The sequence below is a fragment of the Lucilia cuprina genome, chromosome 5 (genome assembly GCF_022045245.1).
Source record: "Lucilia cuprina isolate Lc7/37 chromosome 5, ASM2204524v1, whole genome shotgun sequence".
Taxonomy (NCBI): domain Eukaryota; kingdom Metazoa; phylum Arthropoda; class Insecta; order Diptera; family Calliphoridae; genus Lucilia; species Lucilia cuprina.
Window position 1 is genome coordinate 19912943 of NC_060953.1, and position 19661 is coordinate 19932603.

General features: G+C 28.6%; 2 protein-coding genes across 2 annotated transcripts; both read left to right on the forward strand.

The window, feature by feature from the left end:
- The first annotated feature begins 607 nt into the window (after positions 1-607).
- On the forward strand, positions 608-10191 carry LOC111687138. The gene is made up of 11 exons (XM_023449556.2): positions 608-872; positions 4299-4638; positions 4703-4998; positions 5334-6017; positions 6079-6436; positions 6498-7668; positions 7735-8254; positions 8322-9167; positions 9235-9411; positions 9478-9571; positions 9641-10191. Exons 2-11 carry the CDS (start codon positions 4317-4319, stop codon positions 10006-10008), a joined length of 4836 nt encoding a protein of 1611 aa, XP_023305324.2. The 5' UTR covers positions 608-872; positions 4299-4316; the 3' UTR covers positions 10009-10191.
- A 3498-nt stretch (positions 10192-13689) lies between these two features.
- Positions 13690-19160, forward strand: LOC111687137 (organic cation transporter protein). The gene is given in 7 exon segments (XM_023449555.2): positions 13690-13708; positions 15924-16259; positions 17275-17521; positions 17584-17687; positions 17800-18569; positions 18632-18813; positions 18897-19160. Coding segments are annotated over 6 exon segments (1701 nt in total). The 5' UTR covers positions 13690-13708; positions 15924-16038; the 3' UTR covers positions 19074-19160.
- Positions 19161-19661: the final 501 nt, after the last annotated feature.

A 19661-nucleotide genomic window follows, 5' to 3' on the forward strand; every position in this document is an offset into this window, starting at 1 on the left:
GATTGTTCGATTATTCGAAAGTCGATTTATAGAACCCTAGTTTGAGTAAACAAATTTGATGTTTCGCTTTGAATAATATGAAGTTCACACTGGGCAGTTGAATTACTTAATACCATATGGTAACATATGTTATTTGTATCCAAGCAATAAAAACAAACAGCTGATTTTGAAAAATACTAGATAAAAAATAGGGATGACAGGCATTCGTTCGGAATTCATAAGGTCATTCAAACTGAATTACGTACAGCTTATGTAATTCGCAGCAGAAATTTTTTATGGCGAATTATGTAATTCAGTACGTAATTGCGGGCTGAATGATGAATGAGAGCTTGAATTACGAATAATTGCATCATGTTAAGGTGGTGCAATTCGCAGCAGAATTTTAGCATGTAATTCAGTTTGTAATAGAAATAAAGCGTGAATGATGTATTGATTGTATCATGTGAGCCCCAAAATTCCTATTTACATATTTATAATCTTTCATGTTGCTTGACAACACTTCACAATTCACAAAAATTAGCGATGACATTTTTAAGAATTACAACTCGAAAGAAAAATTGTAAAAATATTTCTACTGTCAACAGAGAATTTATAAACAAAATAAAAAACAAGTCAAAACAAAATCTTTGTTGAAGTCGTACAGTTCTAAATGCCAGTATTAAGTTAAAAAATAAATAAAATAAAAAACATTTGATACATTTGAATAAATACTATTTAAATTATTATTAAAATGGATTCCTATAACAACTTTCCGTGGATAACAAACAAATAATTGAGTTTTAGATCTTTCCATGTACATACATATATGCATAGGAAAAGTGAAAATAAATTTTAAAAGTGAAATAAAATAATAATTTTTTTTATAAAAAAAGGTATAAGTAATGTTGGTATAGTAGTTAATTCCAAAAATAAAAAACACCAAATAGAATCTGTTAATTTTTTAGTTTTTTTTTGTTTCTAAATCATTGCAATTTTTATATGAGCATTTGTTTTACCATTATTGATTTTTCTAATATGTATGCATAAACAGTGTATTTAAAAAAAAAAAACATTGACCAAAATAAAACATCCATAGTATATTGCAAATTTTGTGTTGTATTCCATATTTGGAAAAGTGAGATTTTAAAGATTTATGTTGATCCATATATAATAATAAATTTGTACATAATTTGTATGTATGTGCATATATTAATATTTGGAAGACGCACCCATATTGCATCATTGGCAAATGAACTACTCAAAATAAATTGTTAAGTTGTGCTTAAATATTTTCCGTTTCCGGCATTATTTTTTTAAATATATATGACAATACTGTCATATTCATATCGGTTTTTCACGCACAAATAGGTATGTGTATAATGTTCATAAATAAACATACACATACCGACATACATATTTCTATTATATATATATATATATATACAATGTTAGGTGTAAATTGGAAAATAACTCTATTTACCGGTTATTTTTCAAATATTTGTGTGGTTTTATAATAATAGCTGAATATAAAATATACTTACATTTCTACAAACATACATACTAAACGTTTAGTGTGAGCATGTTAACTGGCAATTATTTATTTACATACACCTAGGTCATCGCCCATGTTTGCAGGAAGGAAATTCAAAAGTTATTGTGTGTATGTTTGTTTGTACAAATTTAATAGTAACATCGATTTGACACACTTTTCTTTATTTTTGGTTATGACCCACTCTACAGATTTCATGTTAAATAGTACATTTTTTAACAGAAACAAAAATTGTGCAAATATTTAAGAATTTTTACTACTTATTATCTAAGATAAAAAAACATCGAAAAACTAAATTAATAAATGAGATGACTTCATTTAGAACATAGATAAATTCCTTACCAGTTTATACTTAAAACCACTATTGGACTATTTTTGTGTATTTTAGATGCTGAACCCGAATCTAATATCTTTTTTTTTTCTATCTCTCACCATTTGCTTCAAGACCTCTTGACTGAAAAAGCATAGCTTAAGTTTACTTTTCACAGCTTATGTGTTAAGATTATTCGATTTTACGAAGCCTTAGAGGTATTTTTTATTATCTTGAATTATATATTATTTAGTTTTATATAAAATGCATAACAGTAATGAATGGATTTTCTTCGAAATCCTCAAAGTTCAAATCGAAGGTACGCTAACATATGAGAGATATCGACCAATTTTTTTTTACTATTTTATTCCCTCTTTTATTGTCTATAAGTCATAGAGATTTTCTTAAAATTTTTTAAATTTGCTTAACAAAATGTATACGAGTTTGAAACTGAATTTTTGTCACTATTTAAAGGGTTTCTTTTAGACGCTATCTAATGATGATAAAAACTAATATTTAAGTTAAAACAAATGTTTTTAACGTAATAACACATATTTAAAAGCTTTTATATATATTGTAACTGAATTTTCTACCAGTTTCCGTAGACCAACTTGGCTGAAGACAATGCAATGTTACGTTCAAAAACCGTAGTTAAGAATAATTAAATTAAATTTAAAATTAGAAAATTTTAAAATATATATGTATAATATACATTGTATATGAATTGAAAAATGGTTTGTGAATTTAAAAAAATGGTATTGCCAGATATTAAAATTTCAAAGCAAATTGGAAAAAAATAATATTTGTTTGAATTTTCTTGGTTTGTGCTCAAACTGATAAAATCCAGTTTTTTAATTAATCTTGTTATTAGAATATTTCCCAAAAATTTGTTATTTTTTTAAATATTACTCATGGGGTTTTCAAAAAATCAATCCAAAAAATACATTTTATGTTTACACTATGATACAACCATAGACAACCAACAACAGTGTCTAGTTAGAATTCCTATTGGAGCACTTAGTTCTACAAGTATTTTGGTAGCACCCATATTATGTTTTGTCCACAGGGCCATTGATATTTTGCAATCCAATCTACTATTCTAGGACAGTTTAATGATATCACGTATTCTTTCGAATATTAACCTATTATAGTGACAAATGGGTTTTTTTTACCATTCTTTCCAACTATATCAAGATTCTTGTCATATGTACAGTATTTTATATTTCGGTTTTAAGTTATACAGTCAAAAGGAATAAAAGATGGAAGTGCTGAAAATTCCATAAATCAGCACACCAACGATTAGTGAAAATCATTTAAAATTTTTTTTTTTTCATTTTTGGCCTGTGTAATTAGTTGTCGAAATTTGTCACATTTCTTAGATAATTGGTTTTAAAAAGAATGTATATTACATTAGATCCTAAAAAATACAACAATTCTGGTTGGAATCGAATCCAATGGAGGCCCACAATTCATTAGTTTTTAAAATGTTTTCGTAAAGATTTCGATTTTTGCCGAATTCTGATTGTTCAATTTTATGTTTAAATTTTATAAATTTGAAAAATTAAAATGTACTTTTTCAGATTCTCGTCAAAAATACTTATCTTACGAGTTTCATTACCTCAGGACTTTGATTTTTTAATTTCAAATTTCTAGGTTCAATATGATAGAAAACTTAAAAAGTACAAGTTGAAAAACAAAAAAGTTCCAAGAAATAGTCCGGAGTTACCCCATTAGCATATTTGATGTTACAAAATATACCAATTGAATAAAATAGAAAAACTGAAGAATGTTCCCAAAGTACTTTAATAAAATTTCAATACTTAAAAAAATTAACCACTATTAACTTAATTAATACAGGAGATAAACTTAAAATATTTTAAAATTTATGCTGTATCATAAAATCAATACAATACATTGAAATTTATATTTTAAGCACTTATAAAACCACTGTCAAATTCAATTAATTTTTCATAATTAACCAAATACAAACGAACGAATTAAGTTAAGCCAAAATAGAATATGATGACGAGACATTAAAACGATTAAAAAGGTTGTGCAAACATTATAAAACAACAAAACAAGAAAACAACCAAAAACAACACACAAAATAATTAATTGTAAAAGGGCGTTGAGAATATTTTAAACAATAAACAACATTTTACTTAAACTCTAATGTTCTCTTTAGTGTTAACTTCAAAATATGGAACGTCTAGCATTCATAAAAGGTATTTGGCACTAGACAGTAGCATACAAAAATTTATTTTAGTTTTAGTCTGGATATGATGGTCAGTGTAGATAGAACAAAAGTATAAAGTTTATAATTTAGTGTGACATTCGAATGGGAAAGTATGTATGACGTTAGCTCTAATTAAAAGGGCGTTGTTTTTGTTCTATTATATTGTAACAATTTTTAAAAATAATTTTTATTAAGATAATAATAAAATTTTTACTATATTACAGGCGATTTAAGCATAAAAAATGGTGAAAATACTGCAGGCTTATAATTTTGCCAAGCAAAATACATTTGCTTTGAACGGTGAAATATTGGCAGCAACATTAATTGATTCTAATCGCATTGCTATTAGTAGTGCTGAGCAGTTTATAGAAATTTATGACATTGTCGATAGACAACGCTTAGCTGAAGATCTGGATTCTGTTGGCACTGGTATAAATGAAAGCACAACTATAAATGATAGTAACAATACTACTGCATCAGCTACAATTAATGATGAAAAGCAACCCACTAAATACACATTGGCTACTGTGGGTGAAGTAGTTAATTTGATTTATTGTGAAGCAGGTTAAATAAATTTATGCCTTAAACGAAAATAGCTTTCATTGATTACAAATCTTTTTTTTTGTAGGAAAATATTTGATAACATTGGAAAAGGAGAATGTTGGAAGTCCGGTGCATACAAATTCATCGAGCATTAGTTGCACCAGCAGTAGTAACAATACCACTGTATATTCCGAAGATGATACGAAAATGTTTGTGCGTATATATGCAAACTTTTTAAAATTTCCTGAATCAAAATTAGCCGATTTACCCATTACCATACGTATTGCATCGATGACAACACCAAAAGCACAATTAGTTAAAAGCATTGACGTAATTGAATTACCACTACGTAGTCCACCAGATCTAATACAATGCTGTCAGGTAAATATGTATTTTAGAATAAATGCATAAACTAAGATGATAAAGAAAAAAATTTGCCAACTGCTAAAATAAGAGATAAAATCATTTTTTGAATAAAATCGGATTTTTGTAGTAAAGGTTGAAAGAAAAAATTTAAAAAGTAATTATTATATGTTCAATTGTTAAAATTATTCCTTTTAAAGATGAAGCTTTGTGTTTTTTAAAGCACTATTTAGTTTTCCAAAAATGTTGTCTAACCGAAATTATATCGTTTTATTCTAATTTCAATTATTTATGCAAGAATTTTAAACATACGTCCTACATATATTTCGATTTGTTTAAAAATGTATTTCTAGACTTCCGGCAACATTATTGTTAGTAGCAAAGAACGTATCTATCTATACGAATATACACAATGCGTTCATGAGAGCACTCAACCAAGATTTAAATATATTGATTTTTTACCATTCAAATTCTTCGTAAATCTTAACTTTGTACCACTAAAATTGAATCTTGCTGAAAACGTGATTGCATGTATGAATAATCGTTATTGTGTGGCTTTTCGAGTGGTGGATGTTTTAGCTAGCAATGTCTGTACAGCTGGTGATGGAGGCGTGCACAATACCATGCCTTACACTTATGATATGGATGAGAACGCCGATATAGAAGTTGAAGATGTCATATCAAATTCTGAGTCGAGTATGGCCAGTAAAACCAGTGTGGGGCCTTCCAGTCATAGTCATAATAGTTTTGAAACAGATTCTTTGGAAACGACTGCTAGTGGACGCCCTTTAAATGGTTTTCCAGGTAGAACTCCCATTGATTTTAATGTAGCACGTATGGTCAACTCAGCTTGTGGTCGTGAGTTTGAAGTAGACTTGAAATCTCAGTGGGAGCAAAATGAAAGTGATATGGGTAATGGTCTTGCCAGTGGTAAATTTAATATAACTTGTGATACCCAAGAAATAATTATAATGCCGACAAAAGCAAATGAGATAAAAATTAAACTTGTCAATGAAGCAAAGGCTATGAATGTGCAGGTAAATACAAGATTTTATCGCATTGAATTAAAAAAAACTTAAATTAATATTAATTTTCCAGCGTATTTCGTCAAATGGTAAAATTATATCTGCTTATAATGAGGAAAGTATGGTTCAGTACGATATACGTAAATTACTGCAAATTTGTATGAAAACTTCTGAACCGGGTGGCGGTAGAGTTGTTGACATATTACGTTGTATGGATCTAAAAGCTATTTATCAGCGCAATGATAATGACTGTGATGATGTCGAGGATCCGGAATATGATATGGGAAACCAACAAATACCGGGTGCAATATCCACTTCCAAACATGTCAATCGACGAACTTTAAAGTCTAACAAACATCAGAGTTGTATTGGTTTTGCTTTATTAGTTGCGAGTAGTGTTGACGGCTATCTTTACCAGTTTTGTGCCCAGGGTATGTATTATCAAATCTAACAGTCTTTTTAAAATTACAATTTCTATTTCTATGCCCTTAGGAAAGTGGTATAATGAAAATGAAAAACCTATTGCAATTTATTCCTTCACTGCACCAGTTCTACAAGTTCATATTAATGATTATGTTATCTACGCCGTAACTACTGAATCTGTCGAAACTCATACTTCAAGAATTGGCCACAAACTATTTAACAATCGCTTTGAGTATCCCTCTATAGCAGAATTATTTCCAGAAGAGTCTAGCCCTGATGTCAATGCTCCCATTGCTGTTGTAGGACTCTGTTCATTTATACATGTTCAGTATGTATGTGTAAACCGCAATAATGTGGTGTTAATAAGCAATGGAGCTTTAAATTCTGCAAATGCTTCCAATTCAGGCGACAGCAACAGTACAGCCTTAAAGCGAAGAAGTACAGGTGAAGGCAAACGTAATATAGCAGCACGATTGATTGCTGAAGCCAAAGCTAAACACAACTTGTTGCGTAATAGTTATTCAAATCAACAATCTGTTACAAATGAATGGACTCTTTATAATCTAGAAGTGCCACCAGTAGAACAAGTAGTAGATGACTTAGAATCCATAGCCGAAACTTATCGATCTGCCAGTAGTTCCAATTTCTATGATCTTATGGAAGAAGCTCATGTCATGCTGAGAATGAGTACTTCCTTGCAATTTAATAAATTAAATGAAGAAAGAGAATCTCAGTTACGTCGTAAGTTTATGACCAATTGTCGTAAGTTGGCTGATTTCTCTATAAGATCGAAAAAGAAGGAAATCCATATGCAAGCTTCAGGATTTTACAAAATGTGTAATTTGCAATTATCGGAAATTTACGAAAACTATATAAACAATTTTCTATATATTGATGAGGAAAGCGGTCAAGATTTGCAGAAACTTCCAACTCCAGGAGATGATACGACCATAGAACCTGAACAACTTCATGGACTCATTTACACAGTCAAATTGTTTTTAATGAGTTTAGGCACAGATCGCTTAAAGGCCTCATTTCTTAACCAATTGGTCAAGCCGTTCTTTACACCTAGTCGTGTTGTAAAGCAGGGATTCACTCAAGTGTCCCTTTCATTAGAATTTCTTAATTTGTTTATAAAATATTCTCCCGAAGATATATCACCTGTTATGCTTGGCTCTCCGGTTGTTGCTGATTCTATTAGTGGAGAAATTATAAATTATTTAAAATTTTTGGACAATTTGTAAGTAGTTGATTGAAAATTAATAATAATATAAATATATGAACATTTAATTTTGTACTACCTAAGAAATCCCGATGACAACCTCTTGCTTGCTGTAACAGCTTGCCGCATGTCAAATTATATTTTATCACAAGAAGTCATTTCTCGTACTAATCGTCATGATTTGGCTGTTGCCTTAATTAAATATAAAAATGTTCTGTTCGATGACACAACTGTATTATTCCAAAAACAAAAACGTAACAAAACTGATGATTACCCAAATAGTTTATCAAAAGACACTCCACCTCCTTACAATAAGCAAAGCAAACGTAAATCGACACAAAACAATCCAAGTGCATTAATAGGAAATTTATCAACATCTGGACAGGAAGTAGTTTCCTTTTCGGATTTCGCAGAAACTATTCTATTGGCAACAGAGAAGAATGAACTAATCGAGGCAATAAGTGATGTCTTCATACATGCTTTATGTGTCGAACATAGTATAACTTTGGAAATAATTCTACAATTGTTTCTCAATTATATTGCATCGCACATCGGTCAGAAGGGTTATCAAACTTCACAAAAAGTATTTGTTAACATTTTGCAGGTAGGTTAACAATAATTTCAATTATTCATTCATTCTTACACTTAATTAACTTATGATATTTTTAAAGGTATATTATTATGATCTATTTGATGTAAATCCTTTAAATACAAATCAAGACATTCCCACAAATAACACACCGCCACAAATTGATGAAGATTATGATGAAGGTTTCTCTAAAGGTAATAGTGAACGGGACAGTGAATCGATTGCAAATTCTATAGGTGACACAAATTCAGCTGGTAGTTCATCAATTGATGAAAGGCGCATATCTGGTCATTGCAATCGTATTGTTTATGATCAACTGCATGATCAGCAGTCCCCATTTAAACGCAATTCAAAAGTATCTCTTCTAAATATCGACGAACAACAACAAAATAACTCTGATGATAGTGAAATCAATAGCAAGGGCTTGAAAATACTATTTCGCATGTATATGGGTCGTTTAAAGGCTTTAAGTGATTTGATAACTGATCTTCAGTCGGCCGATCTTGAACAGCAGTCATTAAATGAAGAGTTTTTAAGTTTACGTATGGAGTGCATATCATATATGATTCGCCACTTGCAAGAGTTACGCATGCAACAGCAGCATCATAATCATTTGGGTACAAATCAAAATTATCACATGTTGTATTACAATCAATCGTTGACAGGCAATGGAGGACGTATTAATGATCAGAAGTTGACATATGTTCCATTTATACCTGACTATAAGTTGAGTGGTGAGAAATTTGAGCAGCACATTAAATCGTACGTTCGACCTATACCATGTCTTTTGGATCGACCTCAATACTTAAACCGTTTGTCGCCATTTAAGCGTGGCGATTTTAGTTATCCTAACAAAGAAGAAGGAGAAACAGAAGTTCATTTTGTTGGTTGGCATAACGAACTGTTAACATTAACATTAAAAATTCAGGTGAAATATATTTATAAATTCATAAGGACTTAAAAATTAATTCTAATTTAATTATACTCTAATATAGTCATTATTGGCATCGCCTAAAATTGAACAAGAAATCATTGAAGAGTTCATTGCGTTTGTACAAAAAACACCAAATCTTTTGGGTATCGATAGTTTCCTAGTAATTATTTTACCCAAACATTTAGCCATCAATTATATGCTAAACTTTTGTCCTGAATATTTATGGCAGTATGGCAAGGTAAGTCTTATAAAACACATTTGATTTGATGTTTAAAAAATATAAATATTTTTCTTATGACTTTAGTCTAATAATTTCACACCCAAACAATGGGAATCCTTATTTAAGAAAATTCTGGGTAAAAAAGAACTTTTGCCAAATTGGAAGACTTATGTAACTGGTAAGTATTTCCAAGAGTATGCAAATATCTTTGATAAAATAAGCTATTCAATTAATCACACTGTTGTAGAAATCCTTAATAATTTGGTAGCGGATTTAAACTTTGAAGAACTTTTGCAATGCTTTCCTAGTGAGGTTATCCAAAATCGCAACATTGAACTATGGACTAAAGAATTTAATACGGATTGTATAACGACCATTGATTCGAACATTGGAGGTCTAATATTCGAACAAGAAAATAATGAAAACACAGTGCCATTAACACAGACTATGACTCGTGATCATTTACCTATGGATAATGTAGATGAAAATAATGTTTTCGAACTTACTTTACGCAAAGCAGTCTCCAAACAACGTAGCATTGCTTTACGTTCCATGATAGAATCTACTGGAAAACAACTGTTCGATGCAACAAGTAATCCTATGTACAATCTTTAAGAGAACGAATTAAATTTATATAGAAATATTTGAATTAGTTAGCAAACATTTTCGTAGTTGTTTAAAAAAGCAAACTGATAAATGAAAATTCTAAAAATTATATATGAATTTTATTCTTATTCAAAGTTTATTACGAAAGAAAATCTATAATCATCTATTAAATTGTAGTATATTTAACAGCCCATAATTTGTTGAGGTTGATGGGCTCCATGAACAGAAAATTTTCTGTTTACATTGTTTGTTGATTGTGTGTTGTCATCTTGGGCTGTCGCGTTTTAATTTTTTTAGAAGCACTATACATCGTAAAAAAAGAAAATAATGATGTTGAACGTTTTTTTTTTATTTAAGATAAATTATATATTTAGTTATATTCTCTCTAAACAAACTACTTTAACTAGATTCTTTCAAACAATATGCTTTTAATCCTTTTAAATAAGATTCAGTTCTCAACATATAAAAGATATTTCCTAATTTTAACTTGCAATCTATAGTTCAATTATAAGGCATTTAGTGTTAATTGTTACATTTTAAAGTACAAGATGTCAACCATATAAAAGTCCTAGTATGAAGGATGATATAAATACGGGTTCCTGTTAAACGGAACCTACTAATCTAAGGGGCGGTTTTCTTACTCATCAGTTAAACTAGGTTTAACTTGCTGTTAGATTAAACTCGGAACAAAATATAGGTGGACTTTAACCGATAATTGTGTTTTTAGTTTTAGATTTAAGCTCAGTTAACTTTGTTAGTATTGCCAAGTTTCCACTCAAAAATATAAACAACGAAGGTACAGTCTCTTGGTACTGTAGATGCGGGTTGGGTTCCCACGCCGAAAGTTTGGGCTAGACGAGGCGGCATCGAAGTACACCAGATCAAGAAAGAGGCTCATAACAAATTGTTATTGATCTTATGATAAATTATCAAAATTTATAAACTATTATTAATCAGGATTACATAACTAGTATGTAATCGTTCGATATTTTCTAAATTTACAAATGCAAACGTAGTATTTTTTATGGTCATTACAGCACAAATTTTACAATGATTTGATTTAACATATTTAAGTCAACAATTTTTGAAAAAGTCTAAATTAAATCATTCCATATTTTTATTTTTGGATTTGTTCTTAATATTTTTTATACAAATTAACCTAAATACGATTTTTAGTATTCTAATAATATTTTATTATAGTTTTTATTCGAATATCGAATATTTATTGATACTCATACAAATGTTTTACTATAATTTTAAAATTATATTTAATTTGTGATTATTTTATTTTGAAAATATACCTACATTTTAAAATTTATTTATACATGCATACCTATATACAAAACATATTTTTATTTAAATAAAGTGATATTTCTATTAAATAATTAATTATTTTGTGTTTTCTTATAATATCGTTGAAAAATGTGAACTCTTAGTTATCTAAAACCGAATATGGTCTCAGAGTATGTATAGGTATTCATCACATCACATGGCAAATTATAGCAATAAAAAACAGGAGCATTTCAAGCCGGCTTCTTCAGTCAGTATGCTAATACATATATGTATGTTTGTATCAATAATTAAGTCAATTAGCTATATGCTTAGACTTATCTATAACTAGACGATAAATAAGTATATAGCGTTTTTATACTAGTCCAAAGACTAATTTTAGAGTACTTAGTCCTTAAAAAAACTTTTAAAGTTGTAGGTAATAGAGTAGTCTTTAATAGAGAATTGAGTAGTATATAGAATAGTCTATACACTAGTATTAAGTCTTTGTTAAAAGACAAGACCATAAAATAGCTAGTCACTGTAAAACAATAAAAATTATCTCTCTAGTAAATGTTATTACTGCTTGTCTGGTTGTTATCTCTTTGATTATACTTTACAATATGAGAGAATATAAGTGTATATATGAGTTTTTCCGAACTTTAGGTTAAGCTATCTCGAAAAAACATACGAGGGAAGTTAAACTTATATACTTAAGTTTACAGTTTGGATGACATAACGGTTACATTAAATGAAGGTGTATTCTCGATTTTATTTTCATTTGGGAAATGATCAATTGTTAGTGCATATTTTTAGATTTTAAGTGCTTATTTTATGCACACTTTTTTAGAGCACATTTTTGCATATTATATGCTGCTCCAGTTTGTTCCCCTTCCTTAGTGATATCCAGTGGAGAAAAATTCAAAGTCGCCAAAACGCTACCCTAAAGAATATAACGGGCTGCTTAAAATTAACTTAGAGCTATCCCAGCTTTAATATCACACAGTTGGTTATACAATTATTCGATTAATCGAGGAAAATTTTTTGTTTTTCTTCGAACGAATAAAAAATTTCCAATTTGTAATAAAGAATAATTCGAATAATTTTTGTCAAATAATCGAATAAAATTTTAATGTTACATAATTTATTATAATATAGAACAAAGAAATACACGAATATTAAATCAAAAGATCTGGTATTATTAAAAAGTAGAATGCTTCCCGTTTTAGAAATGATTTTATGGATTTTTTAAATGCTTGCAATAAGTGAAACAGATAGTTCCTAAAAGAACAGTTTATGTAGAATTTAGTTGCTATACAGGCATTTTTAAGCGAGTTATGAACGTTCAAGTCATTTTCTGATAAGAAATTTATATGAGAGGTAAGATGGATTATTGACCGATCCTGATAATATTTTACAAAAACATTTTGGTTCCTTATAAATTTTTACATTGCCATCCGCACTTTTATAAGCCACTTATCTGCGTTATACTAATTTTCTGAAGGAAACCTTATATGGGTGCTATGTTAAATCACAGGTAGATTTTGCCCATTTTCAATACTAAACAAAAAATTATTTGTTCAAAATTACAATTTGAGATTGTATAAGTGTATTAATGAACGCAATATTGTAATTTTTTATTCGAATAGCTTTAAACACGAATAATTGACATTAATTAGGATGGCAGTACATCAAGCACTCATATTGCAAAGTTATCACACATGTGTTTGGAGAAACCCCATCAAACGACCTTCATATAGAATATAGAACAACCAAATTATTTTATGGTCTCCACCAGAATTAAGTTTAAGTGTTTTAGTGGTATCCATTAGTATAAATTGAATTTAAACGAAATCCACCAATTATACACATAACCTCACTCTGAGGAAAACAGTTATACGATTAAAATTGCTTTCGCAATTACCACAAGCCTGACGGTCTTTATAAAATAATCACATATAATCAGGGAAAAAATAAGGGGTTTGATGCATAATATTAAATATCTAAATGATAATTTGCACATAGCTTCTCCATAGCGTTATTTAATAAAAGTCAACATAAATATCGCGTGCGCTAAGCGAGAGACCAGAAAAACATTTTTTTATTTCTCGATATTTTCAAATCTTAAACTATGTAACATGATTAAGACTTCACAATATTAGCAAAATTTTTTTTAGAAAATGTCTAACAACCGTGTCAACTTAAAATGAATCAAAAATTTATTTAAATACCTAATATTTTATAGATATTTGAGAGTTTAATAACTCGGATAAGAAACTGATTGCGTGCTATTAAAAGTTTACGTAAAAGTTAATCATTTCAAAGTTTAGTCTTCGGAGTTGATTTAATATATGTATAAGTGATTTTGTCGGAATAACAGTAAAATCAGTTTAAAAATATTATTGATATGAATCGATAAAAAATATAAATAAAAACAAAAGTATAAACATTAGAATAATAATAATAATACGTATTTATTATAAAGAAACATATTAACTTATTAAAACCAACCAATCCACTTGTGTCAGCACAACAATAGGTCTATAAATGTTTATAACATGTACAATAGAGTGCACCAACAAAATTAAGTTGCAAATGTTGCCTGTTCACTCTTCAAGAATTGTTTTTTGAGTTGTTAAACTAAGTCACATATTAAAAATTGTTAGTAATTAAAGTTATTATTTTATAGTGCAGATACATTGTTTTTATCGTTATCATAAGTACGGAAAGATAATCTAACGGGCAGATCTCCTTGCCATATGTCGGTAACATTTAGCGAAAGTGCACTGTAATAGTAAAAAAATAATTATATACACTATAAAATGTATACAAAATCTTAACATTAGTTATTGGCATGTTGTAATAATGGACTCTTTAAATCTGTCTTTACACGATCACACAAGTAATATGATCTGTCAAAATTTTGTGTAAAAGAGTACAGATGGGATTGTCTAAACGCAATATGTAATGAAACCATCACACATTGAGAGAGAATTCGGATGGAAAATTTAACAGTCGTATGGCTATCTTCATTTCATGAAATGATTTAAAAAACAAGCAGGTCGCATTAGATCAGGGATGTATTTATATGTAAACACGTACAAAATATGTAACTGCTGTTTCCATCTTACTTTGTTATTGTTTTATACCAATAGTGTAAACACAAAAAATATCAATAATACTACTTTTATTCCTTTTTTGTTATACTAATGGAATATCATTTTACTTTTTCATTAGGCTTTACGTATGTAAAGTGTGATCGTGTGAAGTCCCCTTAATGCACAAAAATTCAAACCTCTGCAGTTTGGGGCGGTTGTATCAGATTTTAGCTCGATTTCACATGTATCATACCTATGTACATTTGTATGTAATAAACAGGGAAACCAAAATATGCAAATGCATGTTTTTTGTGGTGCGTCGTATGGACTCATGGATAAGATATTTACAAGTTTCAGACCAATTTGAGAATTTTGGCATCGATTTGTTAGAGCATATTTTTGCATATTTTACCCATAAGACATAATTTTGCATGATTTTTTTTTCGTTTTTATACATTTTTAATTTTCTTTTCAAAACTTTATTTAAAAAAATAAAATTCTATTTTTTTATTTTTTTTAAATTTTTTAAGCCTATTTTACAATTTTGAAAAAAAAAATTTCGTTATGTTATAGTTTTTTATTCAATAAAGCATTATATTTTAAATCGGACATAAAACCGATTACTTTTGATTTCATGAGACCAATCCATTTTTATAGTTTAAAAAACTAATTATTGGAATTTATGACAAATGTCAGTTTAAAAGCTATGAATACAATTGGAAGAAATGTGTCAAACTTTGTCGTTTGAAATATGTTTTTTGGGGACCAAATGGTTTCGTGTTATTAATTGGTTATCTGAACGTAAAACGGAATTCAATTATACTAGTTCTTCAAACTATGAGATGAAACATTTATAAAAAATGTTGTAGGATATAGAATATGACATTAAACATTTATTATTTCATTACAATTTCAGTCTTTTTGAGCTTTTCAACGTTAAAAAATAATGAAAAATTTTATTTTTGGAGCATATATTTTAAATTTTATGAGCATATTTTGAGTTTTTACGGCATATTTAAAACGCTTAAAACACTTTCTTAGAGCATGTTTTCGGTTTCCCTGGTAATAAAACTTCAAGTCAATTAAATAGTTAGTTATTTGCCAAAAATACTGTCTAAAATATACTAATAACTATTTATACTGATAGGTATATACAAACAGCATATAAAATATTGTGTATATCGTTACCTGAAGCCAAAATAGATGTAAGTAATTTTGTTTTTTTTAACTTTCAAATTATTGACAGACTTTTGTTACATCTATGTAAATCTATATATAAAAATTGCAGCAACGTCGAATTCAATTAGATCACTCTAATGGTTTTAAATTCAAAATTTTTATAACTGGAATGTTTTTCTTTCCATTGATATATTATTCAATGTTTATCAAACACATTTCATTGCTACTAACGATATATTTACATATGAATATAAAAATAAACACTCGGCACTCAACTTTCGGTAAATTTGTTTACAAATTGTAAAATACAATTATAAAAAACCAAACAAAGTAAATATCAGAGAATTGATAAACGTTTATGTCTCTTAATTGAGAAAGATCTCTTTTATATGTCAAGTATTTATAATCGACTACATTGTATGTAGTTAAAGTTAATCAAGTTCTAAGTAAAGTAAAATAATTAAAAGAACTAGTATTTATTGTCAATACAAAAATGACTGTTAATGATCAAGAAAGTGATCAAGTGAGTGCTACAGAAAAATTAGAAGAGCATTACGATGAAAGTGACGATAATTCATTGGATGTGATATTGATTCGTATTGGAGAATTTGGTCGTTATCAAATGTTTAATTATGTACTACTCTGTATTCCCATGATATTTAATGCATTTCAATCAATATCTTACGTATTCACCGCCAGCCCTGTTGTTTACAGGTGAGTTAAATAAAGTTATTTATAGAATTGATTAAGAGTAATTTTAATTCATTAATTTAAGAGTGACTAAACCTAGTTCATACATACATATGTATGTATATACATATTATATGTTTTTTGTTTGAGAAGTATATTTATCCCATAGAAAACATTTCTCAAGATTTTCGTGAGTAGTGTATCGAGTATTTGTCATATTTTTTTGGGTACTCAATTCTAAGTCGTTACTCAATATTTTAGGACTTATATTAAAACTTATTTAAAATGAATGGTTACATTATGTACAGTTAAACAATATCAAAGAAAATTTATTTAATAACTATGTACAATAATAGTTAAAAAGGTTAAAATAATAATCTTAAAAAAGAAAATGTCTTTAACAGGCGTGATGTCTGGTCTTACTTTAAAAATTCGTTTTTAAATTCTAAAAGCTTCAAGAATTGTTTAAAAGGCAAAATTTAAGCTTGATCAGCAAGAAAGCGGGTATTAGTAAACCTCAGGCTTGGAAGTTGCTACTTAAATTTTTGCACTACATTAACTTCAATTGTAATGATTCATTTGTAATAACAATTACTTTAATTGTAATTTTACAAAATTAATAAGAGTAAAATAATCAATAATAAATCAATAATAGTAAAATATATTATATATATTAAATATAATCACTTTTATGACAATTCATACGCAATTAAAAAATAAAACAATTGTTATTTGGTATTATACGGCAGATATTAACATGAAATAATTCAAAATTAAATATTTAATAAAACGTAATTTGTTGTTTAAATCGGATTTTAACAGCGAACAGCTAATGTCATAACGGAACCATTGTCCATTTTTATACCATTCTTTATACATTAATTATTTATTACCCTATTTTTTAAATTATTGCTAATAAAATAATTTGCAATATATAGTTTATATTTTAAATAGTTAGTTTATATTTTATATGACTAGTTTATATATTTCTTCACTTCAATTTATTATAAAAAAATTTAATACTAATTAATATTTTTAGATGTAATATTACACAGTGCGACAGTTTAAGTAGTCAATATATGGAGCCTTGGATTAATTTTACAATTCCACTAAAGGATTCGCAGTATGACAATTGTAATCGTTATGTATATAATAAGGACATACGTAATTACTATTCATCGCCTTCTACAGCTGAATGTGTTGAACTTAATTTTAACAAATCGTTGGTCGAAAAGTGTAATGATGGATTCAAATTTCGTGATGCAGAATATACGGTAGCGAATGAGGTAAATAATTCTAATATTTTTAAACATAGAAAGATAATTCAACATTTTTAATACATTTTTAGTTTGGATTCTTTTGTTCTGACGAGTGGAAACTAAACATGGCTGGCACTATCAACAATGTGGGACAATTCATAGGTATACCACTAGGAGGCCTACTTGCTGATAGGTAAATATGTCCTTATATAAGATATTTAAACATTAGTTTCAAATATTTTTTTGCAAGATTTTATATTTTTTTGATTTAGATTAGACTCATAAAAGTTTTTTTATTGATATAGATTTGGTCGTCGCACTATGTTGGCAATTGCTGGATTTCTAAGTTCAATTATGGGCATCATACGATCGTTTTCAACAAATTACTATATGTTTCTTTCATTTGAACTACTCGATATGGTCGTTGGAAGTACACTATTTCCTACGGCTTTTTTATTGGCCATTGAATTGGTTGGACCAAAGAAACGTGTGGCAGCAGCAACAATAATTACAATATTCTACTCATTAGGTGAAGCATTGTTGGGTGTTCTAGCAGGATAGTTTCAAAATTGGAGAACTCTTTTAAGGGTATTGTATATACCAGCGGCATTACAAATATTTTTCATTATCCTTTTGCCCGAAAGTGTACGTTGGCTATTAAGTCAAGGTAGGGAAAAACAAGCCGTTACAATACTTAAAAAAGCTGCTCGGATTAATCGTAAAATTTTACCCGAGAGTAGCTTAAAAAGTCTGGTGAACTCCAATAAAAACAAATTAGAAACGGCAAATGAAAGCAATTACCCCATATGGCTGGCAATTAAAACGTTTTTCTGGAGAATTTTGAATTGTTCATTCTGTTGGTTTACACATACACTAGTGGCCTTGGGGTTAAGTTTAAATTCTGTAAATTTAGGTGGTAATAAATACAATAACTTCATGCTGAATGGTCTTGTACAAGTACCCGGTTTAATACTTCCGCTCTTTATAATGAACACAATCGGACGGCGTTTTTCCTTATTTGGTTCCATGTTAATATGCGCTTTATGTATGGGAGCAGCAATACTATTTGGCAAAAGTAACAATAATATTAAGTGATTAATGCAAACATATTTATTTAATAACAATGTTCTATTTCAGATGGTGACAATATTGAACTGATACTATTTCTGATTGGGAAATTCGCTATAACTTGTAGTTTTCAAGTATTATACTTTTTTACATCAGAAATATTTCCTACAAATGTACGCAACAGTCTTCTATCCTTATGTTCAATGATCGGACGAATTGGATCTATGTTGGCTCCCCAAACTCCACTATTAGTAAGAATTAAATCATTAAATCAAATTAACCATGTGTCATATGGTTTTATTATATTATCACTGATTATTATTCTTCTTTTTAGGCAAATTACTATGAGTACGCTCCACAAATTTTATTTGCCGCATTTGCCTTAGTTAGCGGTTGTTTAACATTATTATTTCCAGAAACTGCCAATAAATCGCTGCCTACAACAATGAATGAAGCTTCTAATTTAAAAAATGGTCCAGATGAAAAACTAGAGTTAAATGAAAATTCTTAAAACATTAAAAATGAGAAACATTATTGTTGTGATATTTGTATTCATTATGTAAAGATTTTGATTTAATAAAATTAGTTTGTATGTTAATTAAACAATTTTATTTCTTAAAATTTCAGATTATGAATATTTTTCTATTAGTAAAGATTTACATATGTACCCCTAAAGTTTTACCCCCATATTTATAAATGCTTAATAAAGTTATTGATGGTTTATTGTAGGAATTTTGTATGGAAAATGTTCGTAATAAACCTAAAATAAGCGATTAATATCTTTTTGAGTATGGGGGTTAAAGTTTTCGAAATTAAAAGAATATGAATTAAATTTTTTTTAATATTCTTTACAAATAACCTCAAATCCGAGGATTCTAATAACAGAGTTCGTTATAAGAGACGTTTTTTGTATTAATATAGTAACTATACAGGACTAGAAAAATTGTTCGTAATAACCAAGAATTCTGTGTAACCGAGTTACAAATAACCACGAATACGAGGATTCTTAATAACCGAGTTCGTTAGTTTGCCTGTAAATCAATGTTGCCCAAAATCTTGATTCCCTATCACGCGAAATAGGGCAAGAGTATTCTGCTGA